Source organism: Sphaeramia orbicularis, chromosome 22 (genome assembly GCF_902148855.1).
Source record: "Sphaeramia orbicularis chromosome 22, fSphaOr1.1, whole genome shotgun sequence".
Taxonomy (NCBI): Eukaryota; Metazoa; Chordata; class Actinopteri; order Kurtiformes; family Apogonidae; genus Sphaeramia; species Sphaeramia orbicularis.
Window position 1 is genome coordinate 20,053,805 of NC_043978.1, and position 25,651 is coordinate 20,079,455.

The following is a 25,651-nucleotide window of genomic DNA, read 5'->3' on the forward strand; positions in this document are numbered from 1 at the left end:
CTCTCTGCAATCTATCCAAATATTGTGGACCAATGTGATAAGTGTCAAGGATCTCCCTGCAACTTAACCCATATGTTCTTTTCCTGTCCCAAATTACTGAAATTTTGGGGTGATTACTTTATGATCATGACTAATATTCTTAGGAAAAATATCAATATTCACCCTTTTATAGCGATATTTGGGCTCCCTGTTGACTCCTGTCTTAACCAAATAGAGTCTGATATAATAGCTTTTACATCCCTCCTTGCAAGACGACGTATCTTATTTTTGTGGAAGTCTCCTAAACCCCCGTCTATTTCATGTTGGCTTAGAGATGTTATGTTTTTTCTTAAATTAGAAAAGATTAGACTCTCACTACAAGGCTCCTCAACTAAATTCTTTAATAAATGGCAATCTTTTTTAGATTACTTTCAGTCTTTACAAACGTTGCCTTCAGATTGATCTTTCACACCTCCACCCTACTCTGTTTTATTATTGTTTAGGTATTGTTTTTTTTTGTTGTAATTTGTTCTGTCTACTAATTATTGTCACATTTGATACATCTACATAGGTAATGTCTAATATTTAAAAGTAAACACAGGTATCTACAAGCTATGATTTTTTTTTTTTTTTTAAATTTCCATTAGCTCAATTAATATTCTTGTACACCACAGATTTGATACTGCTTGTACTTATTTGATTTTCTACTGCTCAGAGACTGTTGTGATGTTCTTGTTTCTGCTGTTGCCCCTTCTCGGAGGGCCTTGGGGTTGGATTGGGAATGGGGAAAAATGATATAAAAAGGCAATGTATAATGAATGCATTATATTTATGATCCTTTGTATGCTCTGTTACATTGCTCATAAAAAGATAAATAAAAAAAAAAAAAAAAAGAAATTCTATGCCCAACTTGCATTTGCATTCTGGAACACCATTTTCTAAAATTTTTGACTTGTAATGATTATTTGTACAATACTAATATTTTGTCTATTTTTCAATCTATTATTCAAGACAGAAAGAAGCAGAGAATTCATTAAGTACTAAAATAGACGACTATGGATATTTAAAGGCTGATGTAATAGTGATTATTCACGCCCCTTCTCAAGGAGTAACTAACTAATTTGCCCCTTCCTCTAATCTCATGAATGAAAATGCATTATGCATATCTCGAATTAAATAGTTTTTCTTTAACAGCAACTGGGTAACTCTGAGCTAAAGTGTTAACTAACTACCATTAATAAATCACTCAACGTTATTAAAGTTATTAATCCAAAATGTGGACCTGAACATCAAACTAACCTTTAAAATTTATATGGGAACAATTTTAAAAAAATCTTTCCAGCTTTTCCCTCAGTCACTTATCTCAGTTTAGAAGACTAACATTAACTACCTTGATCAACTTCTGCCAATACACTTCGTAAGGATGAACTGATTTATCCATCAACATTTTGGCTGATATTTGATGATATCGGCCAAAATTAAGTTTCAGATATTGTTGTTGGTATTGGCCAAGTATATTGCAATCAGTGCATGTTGAACAGATAGCGTGGAAAACATAATCAAATCAATTTATTAGTCTATTGCTAACAATACATTTGTGCTTTATATTCTGTTTACTATCTAACAATCTTCAACAGTCTGTTGCTGAGGGTGGCCCTGACCCTGATCCGGGCAGCCACTACTTTGAAGGAAAGCCTGAACGCTTTCTGTACAATCGTAAGAAAAAAGACAATGCACAGGTGGTTGGTGCAGTCTGTGAGTGTTCAGACAATGTCCCATTCAGTGCCAAGTGGTCAGTCCGTCTCCAAACAGACAGTAATAAACAGGTGGTTGTTTATGCCCTGCTCTGTACTGGAGAGAGAGCAAGGGCTGAGTGTGTCATGTGGCTGAGGCTGAGCCCAGCCAGGGAGTGGGGTGTGAGATTGTTGGGATTCCAGGTTACTGCCGCCTGGGCCCATCTAATCCCCCTTCACTCCCCTATGCAGCCCTCCTCTCCTGTGTTAAAGGAGGCCTCTTTGCCATCTTAGCCTCTGCTCTCCACCACTCTCTAAATCAACGCTCCTTTTTAACCCTCGCCCCGCTGCTCCTCTCCTCAGTTTCATTTTCTTTCTTTCTCCGCTCCTCTGACCCCTCTTTTCTCTTCCTCCTTGTCTCTGTCTGTCACTCTATCTGGCCTTTCTCTCCCTTCCCAGCCTCCCCCCTGTTGCCTCTTCCCCTGATAAGTGGCCCTAAGCACACACTCAGCCCCTGTGTGTGCATCAGGCCTTAGCCTAATGGACTGAGATAAAGTGGCTAGAGTGCCACTCACTGTGCACTCTTTATGACAGGGCAGACACACATTTGCATGAAAAATATGACACTGGATGAGACTGTAGATGTCATTTTATATTTGTTAATCTTACTTTTTTGTTGTTATTGATACTTTTAGATCAAAATAACTTCTTGGTTGTTTTAGCATCGAGTAACCCTCCCCTATTGGCAGGATAGGAGGTACAAACACTATGTTACTGTTTTATATATCTTCAGTATTTATCTTTTCTCAAAAATTGTTTTTTTTATGGCAGTTAATCTATTTTGGGTTTTTTTGAAACATTTTCCTAACATGACAACAGATTTCACCCCACATGTATGGAACATATAGAAACATATAGAGCAGTGAATATCATTGCAGATATGTAGAATATGTAACAAGACAAACACAAAGTTGATGCTAGTGAAAAAGTCTTGTCTATTTATGGAGATATCAGAGATGAAATAATACCAACATGAATGATTTCAGGTTCAGCAGCTTTACACAGCCTGTAGGAATGTCGAAATACTGTACTTTTAACTTCTGAGTGCATTTCAGAGTTTGTACAGAACTGGGCCAAAATCTATAGCAATCTTGTTTTTCAAGATTGTGATGAACATTCATACTTATTTCTCAGACTTTTTATTAAGTTGCAACAACAAAATCCAGGAAATATGTGCACAGTATTAAAAACATATGTGAAAACCACAACTAAATGGCTCATACAGGTGAGATTCAGCATGTACTACATACCTAAAATTTTGGTTTGTAGGAACTGGGCTTTTTTCATAATTTGTCTCTTTGTTACTATTTATATATTTCCTGCTCATTCCACCTGTGTCTTGATACAGATACTGAGAAATACATGTGTATGGTTATTATAACATTACTAAAACAACAAAGAGGTACCTAAAGTACCTAAAAGTGATACTTTTAGCGTAGAGTAATTTAGCTGTTTCAGTACCTCTACCCTTACCAATATCTGCACTTTAGTAAAGAAGGAGAGTGTAAACTCCAAAGTACAGTAACAACTGTGACCATTTTTTAAAAAGTAACTTACTGTTTAGTAGTAGAACATGTTAAATCCTGGAAAAGCAGGATATAAACCTTTCCACTGCAACTTGTTTGTGCCATCCAGCACTAAAACAAACTATAAGTCTACTTCAAAAATCATGTGAGAGGCCTCTGTTAAGTCAAGTTAAGGTCTTTTCCATAAGAGCTCTTTCCATACTTCCAAACATGTGGAAAAGTACAGAGTCCTTATGGAATCCTTAACCTTAACCTGGATTAAAAGAGGCTTTTCATGAAGTAAGTGTTTGTACATTTAATGTGTTAGTTTCCCCTGGCCATTAATTAATCAGGCATGATAGGCCTCCTGGATCCGGACACCTTCAGCCTCAACAATGACCTCTAGTATTTGTCTTTGTATTCAGGCCGTGCTATCGACCCTTTGCTATAAATCTTGCTGTTAATGACATTCGTTCAGAAAATAAACATTACCTACACATGTTTTATTGACAACAGACTAGGTTTTTGTTGCACTGTAGCAGTATGGGTATTATAAACACTTATTCTCTTACACACATGCTCCTGTCCTCCAACGAAGGCAGCTGGGGCTGGGAGAAGGCAGTCAATTTTAATGAAATATAGCAGCTTAGAGTTCAAAGGCTCCACAGTAGGGCCTGTTAAGGGGTAGCCCGCGTGATGGAGATGTTTCCAGAAGCTTTATGACGCTGGAGTAATTTCTCTCTGTTTCTTTCTTGTGCTTCTGGTGGAGCAAGCAGCAGTATGTTGTTCTGGAGCTGCAGAATCACTGATGTTCCTCAAAACCAGTAGTGATATGAATCAGATATATCGACTGGAGCATCTCATTCTTTTCAGGTCTTTGTTTTTATTCCACCCCCTGCTGTTTCTCTAGTCTCTCGTGTCACCCAATAGCTCCTCCTGTACCATTCCCACCACCAAAGCAGTTGCTATTCAGCCCACATCAGATGGTGCCGAAGAAAGAGCCATTGTCCCGACTGGTTTTACCCCACTCTTATCTATTGATTGGAAAGCTGAGAGGGGAAAATAACAGGTATTGATTACCACACTGGGTGAAGTCGCTGGGCAGGACGTCTGGAGGGGTAAGAAAAGACGGCATTCTTCACCCTCCGCTGCCCCGCTGCTGTCAGAACAGCCTCTACTGCCACTCCACATATCCCCTTCGCCTTTCACCCTGTCACTCCCACCCCCCTCCTCCCTCCCCTCACCTCGCCTCCTTTCTTGGATTGCCAAGGTGGCTCTCCCCTTCTCTTACTCTCACTGTTTTATGCTGATTTTTATCTCCGCTTGTGAAATGTATAGCTGAGCGCAGCAGCAGGCTCTGAACAGAAGCTCTGGCCTTTCACACACTCCCCGGGCTGCAGTGTCTGCCTCACCTTTCGCCTTCACCCAACCTTTCCAGTCTCAAGTGAAGTCACTGACTCTGGGTTTGGTTTCTAGCTTTCATGCGTTTATTTATTTTTTTTTCTTGCCTCTCAAGTTGCTTTCCTTGAACTGCACTCACTTTTTTCCACATCCATTTTGTTGATTTGTATTATAAGTGCTCCTGAGGTTTTAAGAGATGCATGATAGAATATTTCCCTGGAAGCACAAGCTCCATTAAAGTCCTTCCTTCCTTTCACTGCTGTTACAGTTCTATATGGTCTGCTGAACTAACACAGTGCTGCTAAGGAGGAGGAGGAGGAGGAGGTAGAAGCATTCTTCAGCTTCTATCTGTCTTTTTGCCTTTTATCCTTAATGTAAATATTGCATTTTGAAGACACTTTCACTCAGATCAGTGTTTATCTTAATGAATCACTGCAGTTTGGCAGTGAGCGAAAGCCCTTTGATGCACAAGGAAATCTTGCAGTTGGCTGGAGATTAAGGACTAAATCCTTTTTATTGGTAGATGTTTACAGTGTTGTTTGAACAGCCATCTCCTGTGTTGGGCAGACAGTGTTGCGTGCATTATCAAGTTGTTCTTATTGCGGTTCCAGGTGTTCTCTATTGGTGTGCCTGTCAGCAACTCTTTATTGACGTGTTTGCAGTGACTAGAAAGACCAAAGCACTTTGTATAGACAGAAATATGCATGTACACATCATTACAAATCCACAGGTGTTTTTTTAAAGGAGAAAATAAATGAGGAGAAGGAGGTGCCAGAACATCTGAACATAGCTCATGTCTGGCAGCCTTTGTAGTCTTAAACTTTTTTTTCAATTCCTCTTTCTCTTTCATTTGCATTCTGAGTTTTCCTAAAATATTTCCTACCATGGATGCCTGCACATCAGATCAACAGTTCATTAACCCGCTCACAAGGTTTTGTAAAATGGCTATATTTAGTCTGAATAACAAGAATGCCTCTTATTGAATGTGCCCCTTTCTCTTAAAATAATCCATCACCAAATTGAGCAAAGAAAAACAGAGCTAATTCTGTGAGTCGCCAGGCCTCCTCCTCCTCTTCCTGCACTATGAAAGATTCCATTCACACATGGACCCCAGCTATAATAAGGAACGTCATACCAGCGCTGCAATATGGGAAAGCCCATATGGTTATGGTGTGTATCAATTTTCATTTACAGAGCGGCAAACACGTTGAACAATTGAAGTAAACACTCAGCAGTTTTCTTAAATCTGGCAGATTTCCATTCCTTATAACCTCCTTAGAGAACGATAATGTTTAGTGCAGCAAGCAAAAGTGATTCACAGAAAACTGAAGCTAAACAGCTGGGAAAAGTGCAGCTTTGGTAGATTTTTTTCTCTCCCGTGGTATGATTAGCTACATGTTGTATTTCATGAATTCAGTATCTGACAATCAAACAGATAAAGCAATAACTGCCCTCTTAAGACTGAGCTTTCCACAGAGGGCCTCTGTGTGGTTTCTGAGCTTTCAAGTCCAAGGTTAAGAGAACCTGTCCTTGAGAGGTAGGAGGCGGGGGAGAGTCCCTTTGGAAGAAAGGATGGAGGTCATGCACACAGCACAAACACTTATTAAGTTATTCAGACGATGTCCTTGATTTCAGCACCTCTTCATGCCTTGTTTTTGAGAAAGACTTCAAAAGGTTTTTTTAAGAGAGTAGATGGAAGGAAGAAATCATTTGTTGCGCATTCCTTGCACTTGGAGCACCAACTAAAGCCCTTCAGTTTATTAAAGCCAAAAGCTCAGGAGCTGTAGTGGCACAAGTTAAAGTTGTATCTGAAATAGCCTTTTTCTGAAATAGACAACTTATAAATAAAATTAAAATAATGTACCATCAAATTAAAGCTAGTTGACCATACATAATAAAATAATGAAAAAGAGAAATTTAGTAGGAAAAACCTTTGGAAGGAGTTTGGTAGGTGGGTTTGATCGTTTAGACAAGTGCTGTCCAAACCCTGCAGAGGTCACAGGTTTTTGCAGTGCTTCCTCATATATTTTTTATGGAAAAGTGTATTCAGACATTCCCCAGCCTGTTTTTATTTTCTCAAGAACTCCCAAGAAATGTTCACCGATTTCAGGAAGCTTTGTTTGACAGAATCTGTACCTACAAATGTAGGATCAATGTGTTTTGACACTTGGCTTAAACTGAACCTTTGACATGAATCGGGCCTTGTTTTTGTATGTCAGTCCCCTCCATTAATCCAGAAGGAACACATGGTTGAGTGGCTGTAAAGTTGTAAGAGATAACTGAAGCCTATTTGTTCAACATTTGGCAGAAATGCATTTTGGTTTTTCCAAGGCACTTTAGTCTTTTTAGGGTCAACTCGGTCCATATGAGCCCAGCAGTACCGAGCCAACACTGTGACCTGTTTGTGGTCCTAAAGCACAGTCTGCAGGGTAAAAACTGAACAGTGAGCGCCTCTGTTCTGCTTTCCTGGTAGCAGAGGAGTGAGATATGGGCCAGCTGACAACAGCCAAAAAGACTGCGGTTGCATTTTCTCCACAGACATAAACAATGACACTTCCAATTTCCAGAGCATGCTGCGGACTGGGAAAGGCCATCTACTGAGAGGAAGCAGAACTCAGAGTATGTGTGTTTAGGGTGTAGAAAAGGTAGAAACAAGGATTTTGGCCTTTATCCACTGTGTTTTATAGCGTGCCACAGGGTTTTAGTCATGATTTTTTTTACGTCACATCGAATGTATAAGTTAGTCCAAGATTTTTAGCATCAGAGGTTACTGGCCCTGCAGTCCAGATGTTTTACCTGCAGCTGATACATCTGTTGGCAATGTGATTAATAAAACCGCCAGATGGAGTTACCTGTGTCAACCTCCCCCTCTGTAGCCCCATCAGTATAATGAAGTTCTTGTTTACCATATGTGTGAAATGCACCAAAGGAATGTGACTGTGTGTGTGTGTGTGTTTGAGCGTGTGTGTATGTGTTGGGAGAGGCCATGTGTATTTACCCTCACCATTGTTTTTACTGCTACCAGACCGGCCATTTGTTCAGAGGCACAGACTGAGCTCTGTGTACTTTTGAGGGCTGTTGCAGCTATAGGGTTTGGTTGCATTTCCTCCCCCCTGTCCTTACCCTCCGAATCCCCCTGTTTCTCGAGCCTGCTCAGTAATTCGGGATTTGTTTAGATTTTAGCTGGGAGGGTTAGTTCATGCCCAGTGCTGTGCGAGCAGCAGTGCAGGCCTCCTAACACCATCACAGGGTGTTTCGGCCCGCTCCACTTCACCAGATCTGAGGAAGCAGACCTGAGCCAATTAAGACCAGGCAGAACAGGCTGCTGTCCGTCTCCCTGCGACCCGCCCCCCTCATCGCTTTGATCTCTTGCACGCTACGCAAAACCAGAACCTTACCCTCTCTGTGCATAGGATGACAGATCTTGTCCAATTATTACAATCTGGTTTAACGTTTCTGGATAATCAGACAAAAAGATGACAAATTACTTCTATCTTATTCCATCTGCCCATAACTGAGCTGTTTATAGAGCTGTTTGCACTCATAAAACTCTGTTTTTTAATTTCATTTGCTGATTCTCATAGACTTTGCTTTGCTTCCCACTTGTAAATTCACTGATAGTAAACAGTCTAGTGTGTAAAATATAGAGGGATCTAATTGTAGAAATGGAATATAATATTCATAAATATGAACTGTTGCATTCTTCTTACCTCTAAATGAGTTGTTTATATCTACAGAGTGCAGAGTGGGTGAGTGAGCCATATTTCGACAGAAGGACCGTATACAATACAATATACTTTATTCTCCCCTTGCGGAAATTTTCTTTGGACATAGTGTATGTTGCAACCAACAATGAACAAATTAAACACAGAATAACAGATACATAACATCTCTCCAGAACACAGTTCTGTATGTGGAGAATAAGTGTACAAGTACACAAATACTCTTCTTATTATTGTTTTCTTGTTTTATAGAAGGTGACATCCATTGTTAATTTACATTGCCATCATTTACTATGTTTGAGTGTGGGCCACAGTTAAAACTCAAGTGTTTTTTAGTGTCCGTATAGGTGAAAGTAAGGGGGGATTCATTTGGTAGAAATGTACAACTACACCACTACATAATCACTAAATGTCACACACTGAACCTTTCAAGTAAAAGTGGCAATTAAGTGGATTTTATTTTATTTATTTATTTTTTTTACATTTTTGTATTTGTGATGATGGTGATAAGTGAGCTTTCATCATGAGGAAATGTATGAATTGTAGAATTTGAATGGTTTTGGGCTCAAGATCATGAATCTTTTGTTTTTCCAAATAAATAATAGAACAGATGTTGTATGTTTTGGCCAAATATCCTCTAATGATATCATTTTGTTGTGAATTATACTTAATGTTAGTCCACAAAAAGCAGAAAGTAGAAATCTTTGTTCAATGTTGATATAAATTAAATTAGGGTGAAATCCTGGATAAATGAATACTTAAACTTAAAATGCGATATGCCATGTAAGAATATTGGTATCAGCCTCCGAAACATATTTTCCATGTTATCATGGGCTCCAAATACAACCTCATGTTGGTTTTCCTTTTTCTAAATCAAATTGTGGTTTTGCAAAAACTGATGTCAGAGAGGTCACTGATGTGTTTCTTTTTGTGCTTCTTCAGGACCTCCACGAGTGTCTAACAAGGTTGTCCACAGACAGATGGCCCGGCTGGGGAGTGCCATCAAGCTGCCTTGTCCAGTGGAAGGAGACCCTCCACCTCTCATCATGTGGACTAAAGATGGCCGCAACATCCACAGCGGTTGGATCCGTTTCCGTATCCTCCGTATGGGCCTGAAGATCAAGGAGGTGGAAGCAGATGACACGGGGACATACATCTGCAAAGCCACCAATGGCTTTGGTAGCGTCAACATTAACTACACTCTGATCGTCATTGGTGAGTGCAGATGGAGTTGTTTGCATCACATCACATGGTTTATACTACATACTCAGCTTCTCTGCAGGCTTCCCTTATGAGATCACTGAGGCTTATAAAATGTGTCACTCTTGTTAAAACAGTTATTTCCAATTCAGCATCTATAAAGCATGAAGTCACCTGTTTGATAACTGTATCCACAGTGGTGAGTCAGTCCAGATTTGTACGGTCAGACCACATCATCCTCCAAAGAGTTGGTTAAAAGCCATTTTTGCAATACTTCCCTGTAGTCACAAGTCTCACAGTCGTTCCACTGTTAAAACACAGCATCAGTCTCAGAGGTCGAGGTCTAAAACAAGTGGATTTATGGAGGTTTAGTGCTTGATCCTGTCATCTATTGTATGTGTTACAGCCCCTACCTCTGTCTGCCCAAAGTCAACAACGGCATGGGATATTGTTTCATACTACTTCATCCTCTGTGACTCAATTGGATCTCAAGCTCTTCCTTTTCCTTAGGCTACACTCTGTGGAGGCAGGAGGTCTGTAGCTCCGCAATAAGAAACACATTCAGTTTAATAGCGCCGGTTTGTCTTCAGACTCTCACAGGCTCTTGAATGGGGTCTAGAGGATTAGTCTGACCAAGCTGTTTGAGTGTGTTGCTGTGTGTATTTTGTGCATACGCGTACAGTGCATTTCCTCTGTGCTAGAGCAAAGCATGATGAATGAGCGGAGTGGAGCGTGAAGGCTGTGTTTAGTCTAATTATTCTAAGATGCCTAATTAGGGCCAGAGTCTGTGTGTGCTCTCCTGCAGGAGGAGTTGCAGCCTGGTCTTGTGACAGCCATGCTTCAGGAGAAGAGCCATAATCAAGCAGATGTGGAAAACACAGAGCACTTCAGAAAATGGTGCTTGTTGTAGTACTGTATGCTTATGAGATGGGAGCAGTCTGGACCAGCGTTTATTTTAGGGTCTGCCTCAATATGAAGTTGCCAGTGAGTTCAAAGAGAGGGTGTCTGCTGATTGTGCTAAAATGAAAGGTTGGAGATCGAGGCAGCCAGCCAGCTATAATGTCAAGGTTCACAGTACAGTTGTGCTCTATAGTATCAAAGTTAGACGTGGCCGTGTCTGTGTCTGCACTGCACTTAAACAGCATTTTCATTTGATTTACATTCACCAAACTATTCTTAGCCACACATTCAAAATCAATCATGTGATGGATAACCAGCACCGTGTCATTTGGATGTAATTGGATGGAGCACTTCATTATTGTCTGTTCATAAAGTAAATGTAAATCCTTTCAAGTAGTGAACATCAGAAGTTCATCCATGGAGATATGAATAGAGGAGAGACAGAGAGGCAAGACATGTTCTATTCATAACAGAAGAAGATGAGTGATTACATCAAGTTAGCGCTACCAGAGTTGGCATTATTGTAGATCATAGTTTAGTGAAGGAAAATGAAAATTAGCAGGAGGTTTTTGGTCATGAATTAACTCACAGATTATGTATCTCAATTTTTATGTAGATCCAATTAGATCCCAGAACATCTTTCACAAGCTGTCTGTTAAAATTCTGGAGCCTGTAATTAACTAAAAATGCAGTTTTTGATAGGTTTGGTGGAATAAATGCCATATTTAATAAAATGCTTTACATACTGTTTAGAAATCTTCATTTTCATTCTGCACTTTTAACATGAAGTACTGTATAAAAGTCCCAGGCCTCCTTTAGGTTTGTTGTTTTAGTAAAGTTCTAAAGAGCACACATATGCATTTCTCAGTCTCTGTATTAAGATCCAGTCTAGATATATGGCAAAAAACAGTATGTACAGCAATAAAAACATGCAAAACCAACCCTGCAAAAACAACAGAGATAAAGGTGGATAAAGACTTTTTTATAGTACTCTAAATTATCCTGGTTCAGTCTTATTGTTTAATGATAATATCTATGTGATCTAATACAATTTTGCAAGTTCCACTGTTGCTTTCTGTTGGTAGATTTAAAATGAAGCCACATTAACTATGCAGATACAAAATGTAACTGGCAGTATTGGAATTTCTTATTTCATGTAAACCCCTGTAAACAAAATTTAATCCAGAGTTTGAGCAGTGACGATCTTAGACGTCTTTATAAGATGAAAAGCTCTTGCACAAACATGAGCAAAGGCAAATAAGGAAAAGTGGGGCCCAAAGGTTTCCCTGACCAATGCGTTCTTTAAACATTTTAGAAGGGTTATTTTTTTAACAAAATATTTATCTCTGTTGTTGAGCCAAATACTGTACATACATGAAATTTATCTTTCGGATTTAACATATTGGTTTGAAGTTGGCGGACAGAGGATGATGACACAACCTACACACATACAGACAGCAGACACATACAATTAGTCAATTAATCTTCATGATAGATAACAGTATTCTCCCTGTGGTGTGTTTGTGTGACGGATAATTTGTCTGGTTTGGCTTCTGCTGCAGTGTGACTGAGTGAGAATGAAGACTTCAATAAAAACAGTTTAAGACCGCTGTGATGAAGCTGGCAGCGATCGCCGGGAGATCAGTTCAACCTGACTGCATCCACTCCCACTCTGTGATTACGTTAAGAAAAAAATACCTTTGGAAGTTCAATCGTAAGTCGTTCTTGGAAGCATATTTCCATGAGATTTTTATCAGGACTGTTTTTGCCCTTTATGGAGTTACGTAGAAACTTTCTGGCCACGCTCTTAATCCTGATCTGGTTTGTTCCGTACTTGTCCTCTGGTCGAGTTCAATGCATGACAAGCTGACTCTCGCAGACCCTCAGTGGCCAGTCAGCGTTTGTGTTTTAGAGCAACATTACCTCCCTCTTTCTTCCCTCTTGTCCATCATCCCATTAGAGACTTTCAGGTCGTCTCCACATCATTTGTTTTTATAGATAATTATTCCATTGGGGGGTGCTGCATTCTAAATGCCTTTTCTACCACATAGATTAGGGGGCCTCATTGTCAAAATATTTTCAGGGTTGAACTCATCTTAATACAGCCAAATTGTCTGCAATTATTGTGAGCAACACTTTCCATTAATGTGAATTGGTTAATTGTTAGCCATTTTGATCTAGTTGCTGTACTGACCTGCTATGTTGCTCTAAAAGATCAGAAGAGAGTGCAATGTGAAATACAGCAAATAAGGGGTAGCTTCCAGAAACTCCACATACAGTATCCATCATGTCAGTTTATTATTTTTACTGGATTGCAGAGAGAATAAGTAAGAGGGAAGCAACTGTAGGCTGTAACAGTGCCGGTCAGAGGAGAGGGGTCGAAGAAATCCTGGCAGCTGTTCAAGTTCATGGCCCAATGCGGAGAGTATAACTTTAAAAGATCGCCTGGGACCCAGTGGGGAGGGGCCCGAGAAGCCCAGCAGAAGAAAGACAGTAAGATAAAGAGACAGGGAAGACTTGAAGTGAGAGATCGAGGGGGTTTGCAGAGTGATGTAAGGAGGGGGGGTTCCTCTGTGACTGTAGAGATATCCCTCTTCCCATCTGCCAGCGGACAGCCTGTCCTCCCCTGAGCTATCTGAAGAATCTGGTCAGTCAGTGCAACATGGCGCCTCCTCAATCCTTCCGGCTGGCTGTTTGGGCCCTGTTTGGGGTGGTCTCTTGACAACTGGGCCCATCACCTCCCAGCACTCCTGCCTGTTAGACCCATACACGCAAAGCCACTCTGTTCCCAGCTGCTCAGGCTGCAATAGGCTACATATTAGCATTAACATGGGATTGTCCTATTAACATTTACAGGATTGGATTTGAATGTTTATGTCTGCACAGATAATATATTACGGGCCTCATGCAGGGCTGGCAGCATGTATTATTTCTACATGGATGTATTGGCGTTCACTGCACATTTTTCATGTTGCTCCTCTCTGGAGACATTTTGTCAGGCCAACTGTTGGATAAACTGCCCTGTGTGTGAACGATAGCATGTGGTAGCTGTTTGGAGATTTCCAGAGTGTGATGCAAGGCCACTGCGCATAACTTTCCCTGGACATTACAATGTCCCCAGCAACATCTGGAGCTCATTGTGACCCCAAATCATCAGGCCTTTTCCTGTGATTCAGCTGGTACAAGAGGCCAATGGAGGGAGTGTATAGTGACCTGTTTCCTGTGGCTGGATTTGTGAATGAAATGGGAGCGGATGGCGTCAGACACCAAAACACTGTATTGAGACTGTGAATGTTTTCATGGTGTGTGGCAGAAGCTTCATTATCTGATACTTTCATTTGTAGTAAATATGCATATGCACCATACATTATAGGCTTTCACTACTATTCATATATAATTCAATGTAAAATCATTGCAAGGAACATCAAAGGTATTCTTACCAAATGACTTTTCTCAGATATAATGGTCGTAATTGTAGGTCACTAGAGGATTTTTAGCCAGTTTTATTTTTAAAGCATGTGGGTATTTTTGTAAATTTTGTGCAATCAGCTCACTGTAATGACAGCCCATAAGCCCCCCAGAAATCAAGGTTGTGACCTTGTGATTGTTCATTTTGATGTGATACATTATATAAAGTTGAAAGATATTTGCCTTTATTTACTGACAGTCTCAAGGCCTCTCACTCATTCCTCATTTTTTGATTATTTAATGTCTTTAGTTGTCCAAAAATAACAATCATGTAGCAGCCATGAGGTAGCAGCCTACCTCACCTCTGTCTGCAGTTTAGTGAGCCAACATTGTGTAAAGACAATAGTGGCAAGGGATAGCTGCAAGAGGACAGACGTATAAAGGGCGCCATTGTTCCCTAGAATCGCCAAAAAGTAGAGAGGAAATAGATTCAGGAGGAAAAAAAAGTCAAAAAGAAAACCCCGGCAGTGTGGGACCATGTTCTGTTTGGATTGGGAGGTTCAGGAACCAGGAGGAATGTGGAGAGCCCAAGTGAGCAACAGAGAAATATTTCTTCCAGTGGAGGCTGTTTTTTAAAGGAATGGGTTATTATAGTTGGCCAGTTAAACCCCTTCAAATAGCCATGACATCATGGCTGGGCTTGGTGCTGCAGGGGACAAACAAAGGAGGGTTTGTACCCAGAGGACCCTAGAGCTTTCAGGGTTTCGGGGGGACTTGGAGGGAGGTAGAACTAGGGGGTTAGAAGTCACATCTGGTCTCTTTACCTGACCCAATCAAACCCTGAGAGGGAATCAAGTGTGCCAAACTGCATGTAGACAAACTCAGCGTGAGGTTGCATTGAACTCTGAATAAGAGAGGTACAGAGCAGGTATTAATGCACATTTACACTTACACTTACCTCCCTGGATAGGTTGGTTAGACATGTTTTGAATGACTGCTAATGTGAAGTGACATCTCAGTATTATCTTATTTAATCATTTAACAGCATTCTTCGTTTGGTAATCATCTGCTTAATGTCTGTTCCAGCACAGAGTGGCAGATATTGGCAAGCAATCCGATATGCGCTGTTAATTCATCAATGCTTAACTCGAAAAGTCGATACGCATCACAAACTGTCGATTAGGTTTCACTCATTATATTTTCTCTAAGCCCTGTCTTAGCTCCACTGCATGATGTCAGCCAGTGACATAAACTCCACAGCTGTCTCCTGGAACTGGGCTTATGAAAACTGATCATATTACATCCAAATGCTACAGAGTATGACCTTAGTATGCACCCTGCTCAGAGGAGCCTATCTATAAATGCTACATTTACTCAGATAGTGCAGTTTGCTGAACCTCTGATGGTAACACTTGGAGGATTGAGGACTTAACTGTAATGGAAAGACTTGAGAAGTGTAAATTCTCTTGCACTGAAGGCTTTCAGTATAAACTGAGAAATATATTTGCAATTTAGAGTTTTATTGGATAAGATTTAGGAGAATTTTAAGGAGATCTATTCACAAAAATGGAATGTAATATTCACAATTATGTTTTCATTAGTGTGTAATCTCCTAGAAATGAGAATTGTATTTTTTTCACCTTAAAATACGCTGTTTATATGCAGAGAGGGAGAGACACAATGTTTCAAACTCAGTATGAAGTTAATCTTTATTTTTTCCATTTTGAAGTGTTGTGTTAAAGCTGCAGTTCTAAATAGTCTTTAACTTCATTGGTCAAAAATTCCATAATTACCTTTCAGCATGTTGAAAGTTCAGTGGCCTGAGAGGACATAAGACTTGTGCATCTACTGTTTGCCCGGTTTTTAAGTCTGTAGGAATGTGCTGCCCAGATTTGAGCTAATTAAGTGTTTTCAGACAGGGAGGAGGGTTAAATAGGTAGAGTGGGTCGTCCAGTAACCGAAGCGTTGGTGGTTCAAATCCCGCTCTTTCCTAGTCATGTGCCGTTGTGTCCTTGGGCAAGACACTTCACCCACCTTGCCTCCAGTTCTGCCTGCGTGTGAATGTTTGGTGGTAGTCGGAGGGCTGTTGGCAGCCACGCTTCTGTCAGCCTGCCCCAGGGCGGCTGTGGCTACAAACGTAGTTTACCACCACCAGAGTGTGAATGTGAGAGTGAATGAATAATGGATCCATTGTGCGTGGTTCAAGTATGCGTTAATAGAAAAGCACTAAATAAACACACATATAATAAATAAATCTAATCCATTATTATTATTACATGATTGACAGCTGCAATTACTGATTGCTAATCAGACTCCATCAGATGCAACCTGGATGTGACTCTACTGCTCTTTCAGCGGCTAAATACAGAATTTTAGAAAAAAGTCTTCACTTTTCTATAATGGCATGAACAAGGTCAGGTCATCTGTATTCAGATTTAGTATTTTGAGTGAAGGGAATTGCAGAAGGAAGGTGTGTATTTTCAGATTCTGGCTGTTTTTCCCCATTTTTAGCTCTTCAGGTTAAAGAAGTTATAACCTTTACCTACTATGTCTGGGTAAATGACTCTTAGGGGCAAAGTCTAGAATGGACAGGTAAAATACAAAATTTTCATGTTTTCAGTGGCCATTGTAGGGAAAGGTGAGACAAGAGCTATAAAAGCAACATGCTGAACCTTTTAGGAGCATGTGAATAGTGAATTGTTTTTGTTAATAGCTTACAATGTATAAATCACACAAATACTCAAAAAACATAGAAGTTGAGTCTATTCTTGTTGTCCAGACTTTACTTTTTCAGAGCTTTCTGCATGTTTCATAACTGTGGCATCATCCGTGTAAAATGATAGCCTCAAATCTGTCTGCACATACAATTATAATCTGATCGCCTTTTTCCATTTAGTTGTCAATGTTCACATCCAACCATCCTGTCATTTTCATACTAGTCTGAAAAGTTTGTTATGACATTTCTGTCATTATAGTTTTTCAGCATGCTGTTTGGTTCATGTCAGACTGCTCACTCACTCTTGTTTTGCTGTGAACTCAACAGATGACTCAGGTTCTGATAAGACTGGACCTGGAGCAGCCGATGGTGCCGACTGTGAGACAGGCACCGATGGCTTGTCAGAAAAACTTGGTAAGAGTTCTGTCAGTAAAGTAGTAAATAAAGCCAATATTCACAAACATTTTGATAGTTTTACACTTGGCTTAGATCATCAAACTTCTTTATGTCTCATCATGTTTGTCTGTCCACAGTACGTCCCCGTTTCACCCAGCCCACTAAGATGAGGAAGAGGGTGATAGCTCGTCCAGTGGGCAGCTCTGTGCGGCTCAAATGCACAGCCAGTGGAAACCCTCGACCGGACATCATATGGCTGAAGGACGACAGGCCGTTAACGGAGCAGGAGGTTGGCGAGGGACGTCAGAAAAAATGGACCCTGAGTCTGAGGAACTTGATGCCAGAGCACAGCGGTAGATACACCTGCAGAGTCTCTAATCGGGCTGGAGAAATCAACGCCACATACAAAGTTGAGGTCATACGTGAGTATCCCACAGAGAGGCTGAGCTGTACACATACCAAACATGTTCACCTGGAAATATTACAGCTAACGGATGAGGTAAAGCAAATTTAAGTGATTACTGCTGCTTGTGTGAATCATTTCTGTGATTGTTTGGACATTGTAGCAGGAAATTAAAATAGTCGGCATTAAAACAGTGTGAGTGTAATCACAGTAATAGCGGATCTGGTTTTGACCGTAGAAGAACTGTAACCTTTAAAAAATCTTCCCTCTGATCTACCTAGTCCTGACTCCTGATTGCGATCAGCAGGTCTTATTCATATCCCGGCTGCATGGATGAATGTGCTTGTGTAATCATGTATATGAGAAGCACATTGAGGAAGTGGGCTTCAGAGTGAGGGCTTGTGCCCTGGTGTTTGCACAGAGAGAGAGAGAGAGAGAGAGAGAGAGAGAGAGAGGCAGTTCAACTCAGAGACCCTCCACCCAATCTGGAGCTGATTAAAGCCCAGCTGTCTGCCAGACCCCCTGCTCCCCCTCTTCCCATGAGAAATGTGTGCTGTACAACCAGGAGCAAAGACGGAGAGGAAACTAATCACACATACTTCTTGTGTTACATGTGGTATTCTTCCCTCTCTGTCAATTATAAGTTCTAAGCCTGAGGCTAATAATGCTAAGGACAAGTAAGACCTCTTCTATCTGCAGCCGGGCTGTCATATCAAAAGATGCCTGTTTGCGCTTTGACAGGGTTTGTCTTTGTGTCTATGCAGAGAGGACAAACTCCAAGCCGATTTTGACAGGCACTCACCCAGTCAACACAACAGTGGACTATGGGGGCACCACATCGTTCCAGTGCAAAGTGAGGAGTGACGTTAAACCGGTCATTCAGTGGCTCAAACGTGTGGAGTCTCACGAGGAAAGCCGCTACAACTCCACCATCGAGGTCGGAGACCATCGATTTGTGGTGCTGCCCACAGGGGAGGTGTGGTCGCGGCCTGATGGCTCATACCTCAACAAGCTGCTCATTACCCGTGCCAAGGAGGAGGACGCTGGCATGTACATATGCTTAGGCGCCAACACCATGGGCTACAGCTTCCGCAGTGCATTTCTCACTGTGCTGCCAGGTGAGGCTGTGTGGAATGTCATCTGCTTACAGTGTAGTACACAGCAGTAGGCCAAGTTGTAAACATTCTGCAGAGCAATGAAGGAGCAGCTTGGATGAGGATCTGTGATATCAGTTTGTATACAGAGTGCACGTAAACTCAGAAACACGAGAGGGAAATCAGACTAAAAATGAAATGCTGAAATATACAGTGTTTGAAAGTGGTTAAGTGCATTTATTCAAGTACTATACTTCACTTGTTAGTGTGTCCATTTTATCCTGCTTTATATTCCAGTCAACTGCATTCATGAAGAAATATTGTAAGGGTAGTTAGTTAGCTTTTTACTACATTTAACTAAGGTGTGAAGTTTCCATGTTAATAAAAGTTGTAACTAGTATTAGCAAATGGTTGATAAACGTTACTTCTGAACACAGATGGCCAAAAAACCCACATACTGTACTTGTTATGTCTCTGCTGTACACTAATGGGTCGTCTTTTCTATGTGTTTTTGTCCAATCCATGTAGTTTGTTAGCGGTGTTCATGTTGGCGTTGCGAGGGCCTGCAATTATCCAAAATAAAAATAAAAAAATCTATAATCCTCCTCCAATGTAATAAACACAAGCTATCAAGCCTGAAAATACAAAGAATATAAATTACTGATGTACAGTATGTGTTAAAATGTAGGGACTAAAAGTAAAATAAAAAACGTTAGAAAATACATAATAAAATACTCAATTATTTAATTTTATTACAGGGCTTAATGTGTATTAGTCATAAATAACCCTTTATTAGTCTTTGTGACTTTTATTCTAAAATTGAAGCACTGTTTTTAACAACACTTTCAGAATGTACTGAAAAAAAAAAGTTTGTGCTCAGTATTGCTCGTTCATTACTTATTTACTGAAGTCAGAGAAGCAGGTGCTCAACTCAGATGTTCATACTCTGTTCATCTTTAACTTGAAAACAAACTTGGAACAGGATCAGAGATGTGATAAGTAATGCTTATACAATAGAACAGGGATCTTAAACATGCGGCCCAGGGGCCAAAACCGGCCTGCCAAGAGGTCCAATCTGGGCCGTGGGATAAATTTGCGAAGTGCAAAAATTACGCTGAAGATATTAACAGTCAATGATGTCAGACTCATTTTAGTTCTGGTTCCACATACAGGCCAATATGATCTAAAGTAACATAATAGCATCATAACCTATAAATAGTGACAACTCCATTTTCTAGGTTCTAGGTTCAACTGGACTAGTTTTGGTCTTTTGAAACAAAAGTAGTCCAATTGAACCTCGACGAACTACAAAGAAGAACAATGACCTGGGCAAATGAGAAATTGAGTGGGAAATTGTTCTTATTTTAGTTTCAAACTCCAAATTTTGAACAATATTATGCTTTTTAGCAAATATTTGTGTAACACTGTGCATAATGCATATGTATAAATGATAAGTTGAGACGTAATATTGTTAAAACTGCACTTATTTTTCTTACAAATTTAAGTTTTTGCAGGTTATTAACATGTTTTATGTGAAAGGATAGTTTGTAAATGTAAATATTTTCATGATTTAATGGTTTTATTGCACTAATACAAAGAGAAAAAGTTGTCATTATTTATAGGTTATGATGCTGTTACTTTACTGGTCCAGCCCACTTGAGATCCAATGGGGCCGAATGTGGCCCCTGGAAGAAATGGGTTTGATACCCCTGCAATAGAACATACACAAAGGCTATGTGTTAAGGAACGTCTACATAAACATACTTCTACAATATCTTTGCAAAGCTGGTTTCTCTGTGAATTCTGTAATTCTTAAAAATAAGTGGAAATATTAGTAAAAAAAAAAAAATGTACAGAAACTACAGCAAGAATGATAGATGTTTTCTTCTCCTGTTGTACATTGATATGATTTGGACTAAATGTAATTATTTTCAGTGAGTCTTTATGTTTTCCATCCATAAACTAAAGGACATTACTGGTAATAAACCTGTCAGTGTTTAGACCTGAATGATTGGTTGATTGATTAAATAGTTTAAATCATCAACAATAGTTTGATCATTTGTTTGCAGTAGCAGATTTGTTTCTTTACTGTTTTGTATGAACATAAATGTAACATTGTGGGGTTTTTGGACCAAACACACAACCCTGTTGTTATGTGCAGCTTTTACAGATTTGTTCAGTATTTTCTACTCTTTTAATGACTGGATGGTTTGTTGATAAATAAAAAAAAAAAAAATCAAAGTACTTGTTAAATGTTAAATTTTAAGAGCTTGTTCTGATCTTTTTCTCTTTCTGGTCTCTCTTTTGCAGACACGAAGCCTCCCATGACGACAGTTTTCTCCCCATCTTCCAGTTCCCTCCCCTGGCCTGTCATCATTGGCATCCCCGCTGGAATAGTGTTCATCTTTGGTACGGTGCTGCTGTGGTTCTGCCAGAGTCGAAAGCACTGTCCTCCCCCCAGTGCTGCTCCAGCAGCTGCGCAGGTGCTGCACAGCTCCCACCGGCTGCCGTATCGAGAGCGGGAGAGGCCAGGCTGCGCCGCTCCGTCCTCCAACTCCTCGAGCCCGGAGAAAGACTGCATGAGCTCCATGAACTATGAGGAGTATCTGGCACAGCAGCAGCTCCTCCTCAGCCAGGGAGGACCCACACTGCCTCCGAAAATCTACCCCAAAATCTACACTGACATTCACACGCACACTCACTCTCACGTGGACGGGAAAGTACATCAGCATCAACATATTCATTTTCAGTGTTAGCCTTAGTGCCAGTTTATTCCCACACTAACTTCTCCAGTATCTCAGAGGGACGATGAGCTGTGGACTGAACAGGCAGCTCCTCAGTGACACTCGCTAAAACTGTCTCCACGTAGCTGGATGCGAGTATGCACAAAAGTGACAAAAAGTGACAAAAACAGTGGCCAGTGATACACACCTCATATTGTTACATCCAGTTTTCCAATTTTACCTGGTGCTTCTATGAAATATTTTACCTTTTACATTCTCACACCACTAAAATCCATTCATCCTTGATGTGCACTTAAGACAAAAAGGACGAGGAACTCTGCAGCGTGTGAGAGTAATCGCAGCTATTCAGGCCAAACGAAAGGTTTTCCTCAGCAATATTTGTAAGTTTTGCATTTTTTCCTACTTGAGGTGTAGCTGAATGTGGAGTTTCGGTTTTCACTCAAACAGCTCAAAACACGTCGGCTGGAAATGAAGATGGTACTCAATATTTACAAAAGGGCTGGTTTTCAGCTCCTACTCAGGTAGTCCTTTTGTGTTTTTTTTTTAATATGCATACTGTTTTTGGAATGCACATGCATTTAATGCTGACCACTATCCTTTATATATTACCCCTCTCCATCCCTCAACTCTATTCTGTTATTAGTAATAGAGTGGTGAGTTTCACAACACCTTTTATGGTGTACAAACCTTGCCGAAGACTGCAAGGGATGGACGAATTGTGTTGATCTTCAGTATCATTTAAGCTTCTTCTTTTAGGTAGGTTCCCTTCACTAGTCATTAGCACGTCAACATTAATGTATTCCATCAATACCAGTGACCAGCAACAGAGTCGTTTAGACCACCAACCACAGTTCATGAAGCTGTAGTCATTTATAATCAAATTGAGTCATGAATATTTAATTTATTTTGCTAAAAAATGTATCAAAAGTTTATTTTTCAGAGTAAGGCGTTTTACATATCTATGTAATGTTATTAAAGTATACTGTTGTTGTGTATAGTACATGTTGAGTACTTATTCACCAGTTTAATCACATTTAGTTCTTTGCCAGTATTTAGATGTTTGTGTATGTAATTTGGTTATAATTTGACAATCTTGTATGATATATTCTGTTCAAGGCTCAAAAACTGAATCATCTACAGTTTGATGGTTTGGTACTTTGATTAAATGACCTGAAACTGACGCTTCATACACATGTATTACTGTATCACATACTCCTGATTCATCATCAAGTACAAAGAGGTGTAAAGTAACTAAGTACTTTTACTCAAGTGCTGTAGACATCTGGGGTACTTGTACTTTACTTAGATTTAATCTCAGAGGGAAATATTGTCCTTTGAAGATGAAGATTTTATGCAATGGGTAATCTTTTAAGATACACTGACAGGCCACTTCATTAGGTACATCTGTTCAACTCCACATTAATACAAATTTCTCAGACACTCAGTACGTTTAGGCCATATGACATAGTAAAGATGATCTGCTGAAGTCCAAACCGAGCATCAGAGTGAAGAAGAGAGGTGATTTAAGATACTTTGAATGTGCTTTTGTTAAATGTATTATGAGTATTTCACAAACTGTTAATCTACTGTTTTTTTCACATGGAATGCATCTACAGGGTTTACAGAGAATGGTCTGGAAAAAGAGAAAATGTCCAGTGAGTGGCAGTTCTTTGGGTAGAAATGTCTTGTGTCAGAGGAGAATGACCAGACTGGTTTGAGCTGAGAAAAAGGTGACAGTAACTCAAATAACCACTAGTTTACAACTGAGGTATGTTGAAGAGCATCTCTGAACACACAACATGTTGAACCTTGAAGCAGAAAATACACTCAATGGCCACTTTATTAGGTACACCGTGAAAGCATGGGGTCTACTTAATAATAAAATGGCCAATGAGTGCACAATACATAGTTAAAGGGTTTGGATTTTAGCTTCTGACAGATCCACCATATACTCTAAATTTGTCACAGGGGTTTATTTATTTATTTATTTATTTTTTAAAAGTGCAAATAATACAATGTTTCTGTAGAGGTTAGAGATTGGAGAAAAAGCTCAGAAACAGATTTTTGTGTCCAAAACCTGTCCTATTAATAATGCATTAAACTAGATGTAAATTAGATCAACTCAGCTCCAACAGTAACACATACTGATGCTTTTCTATCAGTAATATAATGATATTATATCAGAGCACACATGAGTCAATCCAACCTCAAGACCATCACAATCCAGCCATCAGCATCTTCATAGGAAAATAATTAGGCAGAATTATCTTTTTTTCTCACCAGTGTCAGTTTGATATGTAAAGAGATGAAGAATGTGAACTCTGTCACAAACTACTAGACAAAAAGGTTCTGAAATAATCTTCTAATTTCATTTTCAGGTAGAAAATAAATACACAGCCGTCGATCATCATTGCATTTTTCAGTGGAAAACTGGTATTTTCCTACATGTAATTTACTGATTATGCAGGTTTTCATAAAAGCTCAGAGTACCTTCAAAGGTTATTATATGAGCTTGGCCAAGCAAGTAACAGAGTGAGGAAGCACTGTGAAGCAATATTAATAATTCCAAATCTGTTTTTAAAAAATAATTTAGCAGCAATCACAATAGCTGAAATTGTAGGTCTAAGCAAGTACTTTAACACGCCATTAAGGAATAATAACCAAATATTTTTAAAAAAACATGAATTTATCATCATTGACAAAGTAACGGAGTGAGGAAAAATATACAGCAGTTATTCAAGGTTTGGAAAAAATACCAAAAAGTTCTGTTCCTCAAGGAAAGTGCAAATATTTAGCATACCACACTTTTCTTAATATCTGAGAGTACATTATATCAAAAAATGAAACTGATATCATTTTTACACTGAACAAAAATATAAATGCCACACTTCTGTTTTTGCTCCCATTTTTCATGAACTGAACTCAACAATCTAAAACTTTTTCTACGAACACAAAAGGCCTATTTCTCTCAAATATTGTTCATAAATTTGTCTAAATCTGTGTTAGTGAACACTTCTCCTTTGTCCTTTGCTGAGATAATCCATCCACCTCACAGGTATGGCATATCAAGATGCTGATTAGACTGCATGATATTTGCACAGGTGTGACTTAGGCTGGCCACAGTAAAAGGCCACTCTAAAATGTGCAGTTTTACTGTATTGGGTGGTCCAGGGGGGTCAGAAAACCAGTCAGTATTTGGTGTGACCACCATTTTCCTCATGCAGTCTTCTTCATGAATTCTCTGAAACACATTTGGAGATGGCTTATGGTAGAGAAATGAACATTCAATTCACAGGCAAAAGCTCTGCTGGACATTCCTGAAGTCAGCATGCCGATTTCATATTCCCTCAAAACTTGTGACACCTGTGCAATAATCCTGCTGTCTAATCAGCATCTTGATATGCCACACCTGTGAGGTGGATGGATTATCTCAGCAAAGGAGAAGTGTTCCCTAACACAAATTTAAACAGATCTGTGAACAATATTTTAGAGAAATAAACCTTATGTGCATACAGAAAAGGTTTTAGATCTTTGAGTTCAGCTCATGAAAAATGGGAGCAAAAACAAAAGTGTGGCATTTATATTTTTGTTCAGTGTATTTTAGTTTTACAAGACATTAATTCATGGTAACAGAGTGAGTTTCCAAAAACATAACGGAGTGAGGTGTTTGTTCAGTGTGATGCACCATAATAATAATAATAATAATAATAATAATAATAATAATAATAATCAAACATTTTATTAAGATACGGATAAAATTATCAGTCTTTGGCAATATATGCTTTGTTATTATATTTAATACACATCTTTCTGCTTTTTTTAAATATAATTAATAACATTCAAAATCATTATAGTATTTGATTATTATGAAATATAAGATTGGACAGGCAAATATGTTGAACATATTTATTTACACTGCTATTTACATTCTGAATTTATGCTGTATACATTCATTTACAACCTTTACTGTTCTTAATTTACACTGTATTCTCTTATATTTTCTTATATATCCAGTTGTAAATCAGGTACGAATTAAATAAACACAGTTTTAGAAACTAGAGATATATGTCTTTCATGCTGAGTAATCAAAAATATTGTTTTAGAGAAAAAAGAAATTGACCCTGATGTTCACTTTTGCTTGGCCAGGCCCATATCAAAATAGAAAGAAATGGAAGAAAAAGAGAGTGTTTGTTGTTGATGTTTTTTTTTACTGTATGTGTTTTATGGTTCAGTTGTCCCAATGAGTGGCCTTTCTATTACTTCATCTCAGTCAGTGTAGTCCATCCCTGTGTCAGAGTGACCAAAGTGGAGTATTTTGGATTTTTCATGCAGGACTTTTACTTGTAGTGGAGTATTTTTCATTGTGTCCATTGTCTGTGTATGTACAGGT

General features: G+C 39.3%; 1 protein-coding gene across 1 annotated transcript in view; it reads left to right on the forward strand.

Annotated features, from left to right (window-relative positions):
• The window catches only part of LOC115414354 (fibroblast growth factor receptor-like 1), a 33,218-nt gene extending 10,957 nt beyond the window's left edge, over window positions 1-22,261 (forward strand). Inside the window, exons 3-7 of the mRNA XM_030127671.1 lie at window positions 9,343-9,615; window positions 16,952-17,038; window positions 17,158-17,442; window positions 18,188-18,541; window positions 20,828-22,261. Coding sequence (XP_029983531.1) covers window positions 9,343-9,615; window positions 16,952-17,038; window positions 17,158-17,442; window positions 18,188-18,541; window positions 20,828-21,273 — 1,445 coding nt within the window. The 3' untranslated portion in view covers window positions 21,274-22,261. The remainder of the gene's footprint in view (window positions 1-9,342; window positions 9,616-16,951; window positions 17,039-17,157; window positions 17,443-18,187; window positions 18,542-20,827) is intronic.
• Window positions 22,262-25,651: the final 3,390 nt, after the last annotated feature.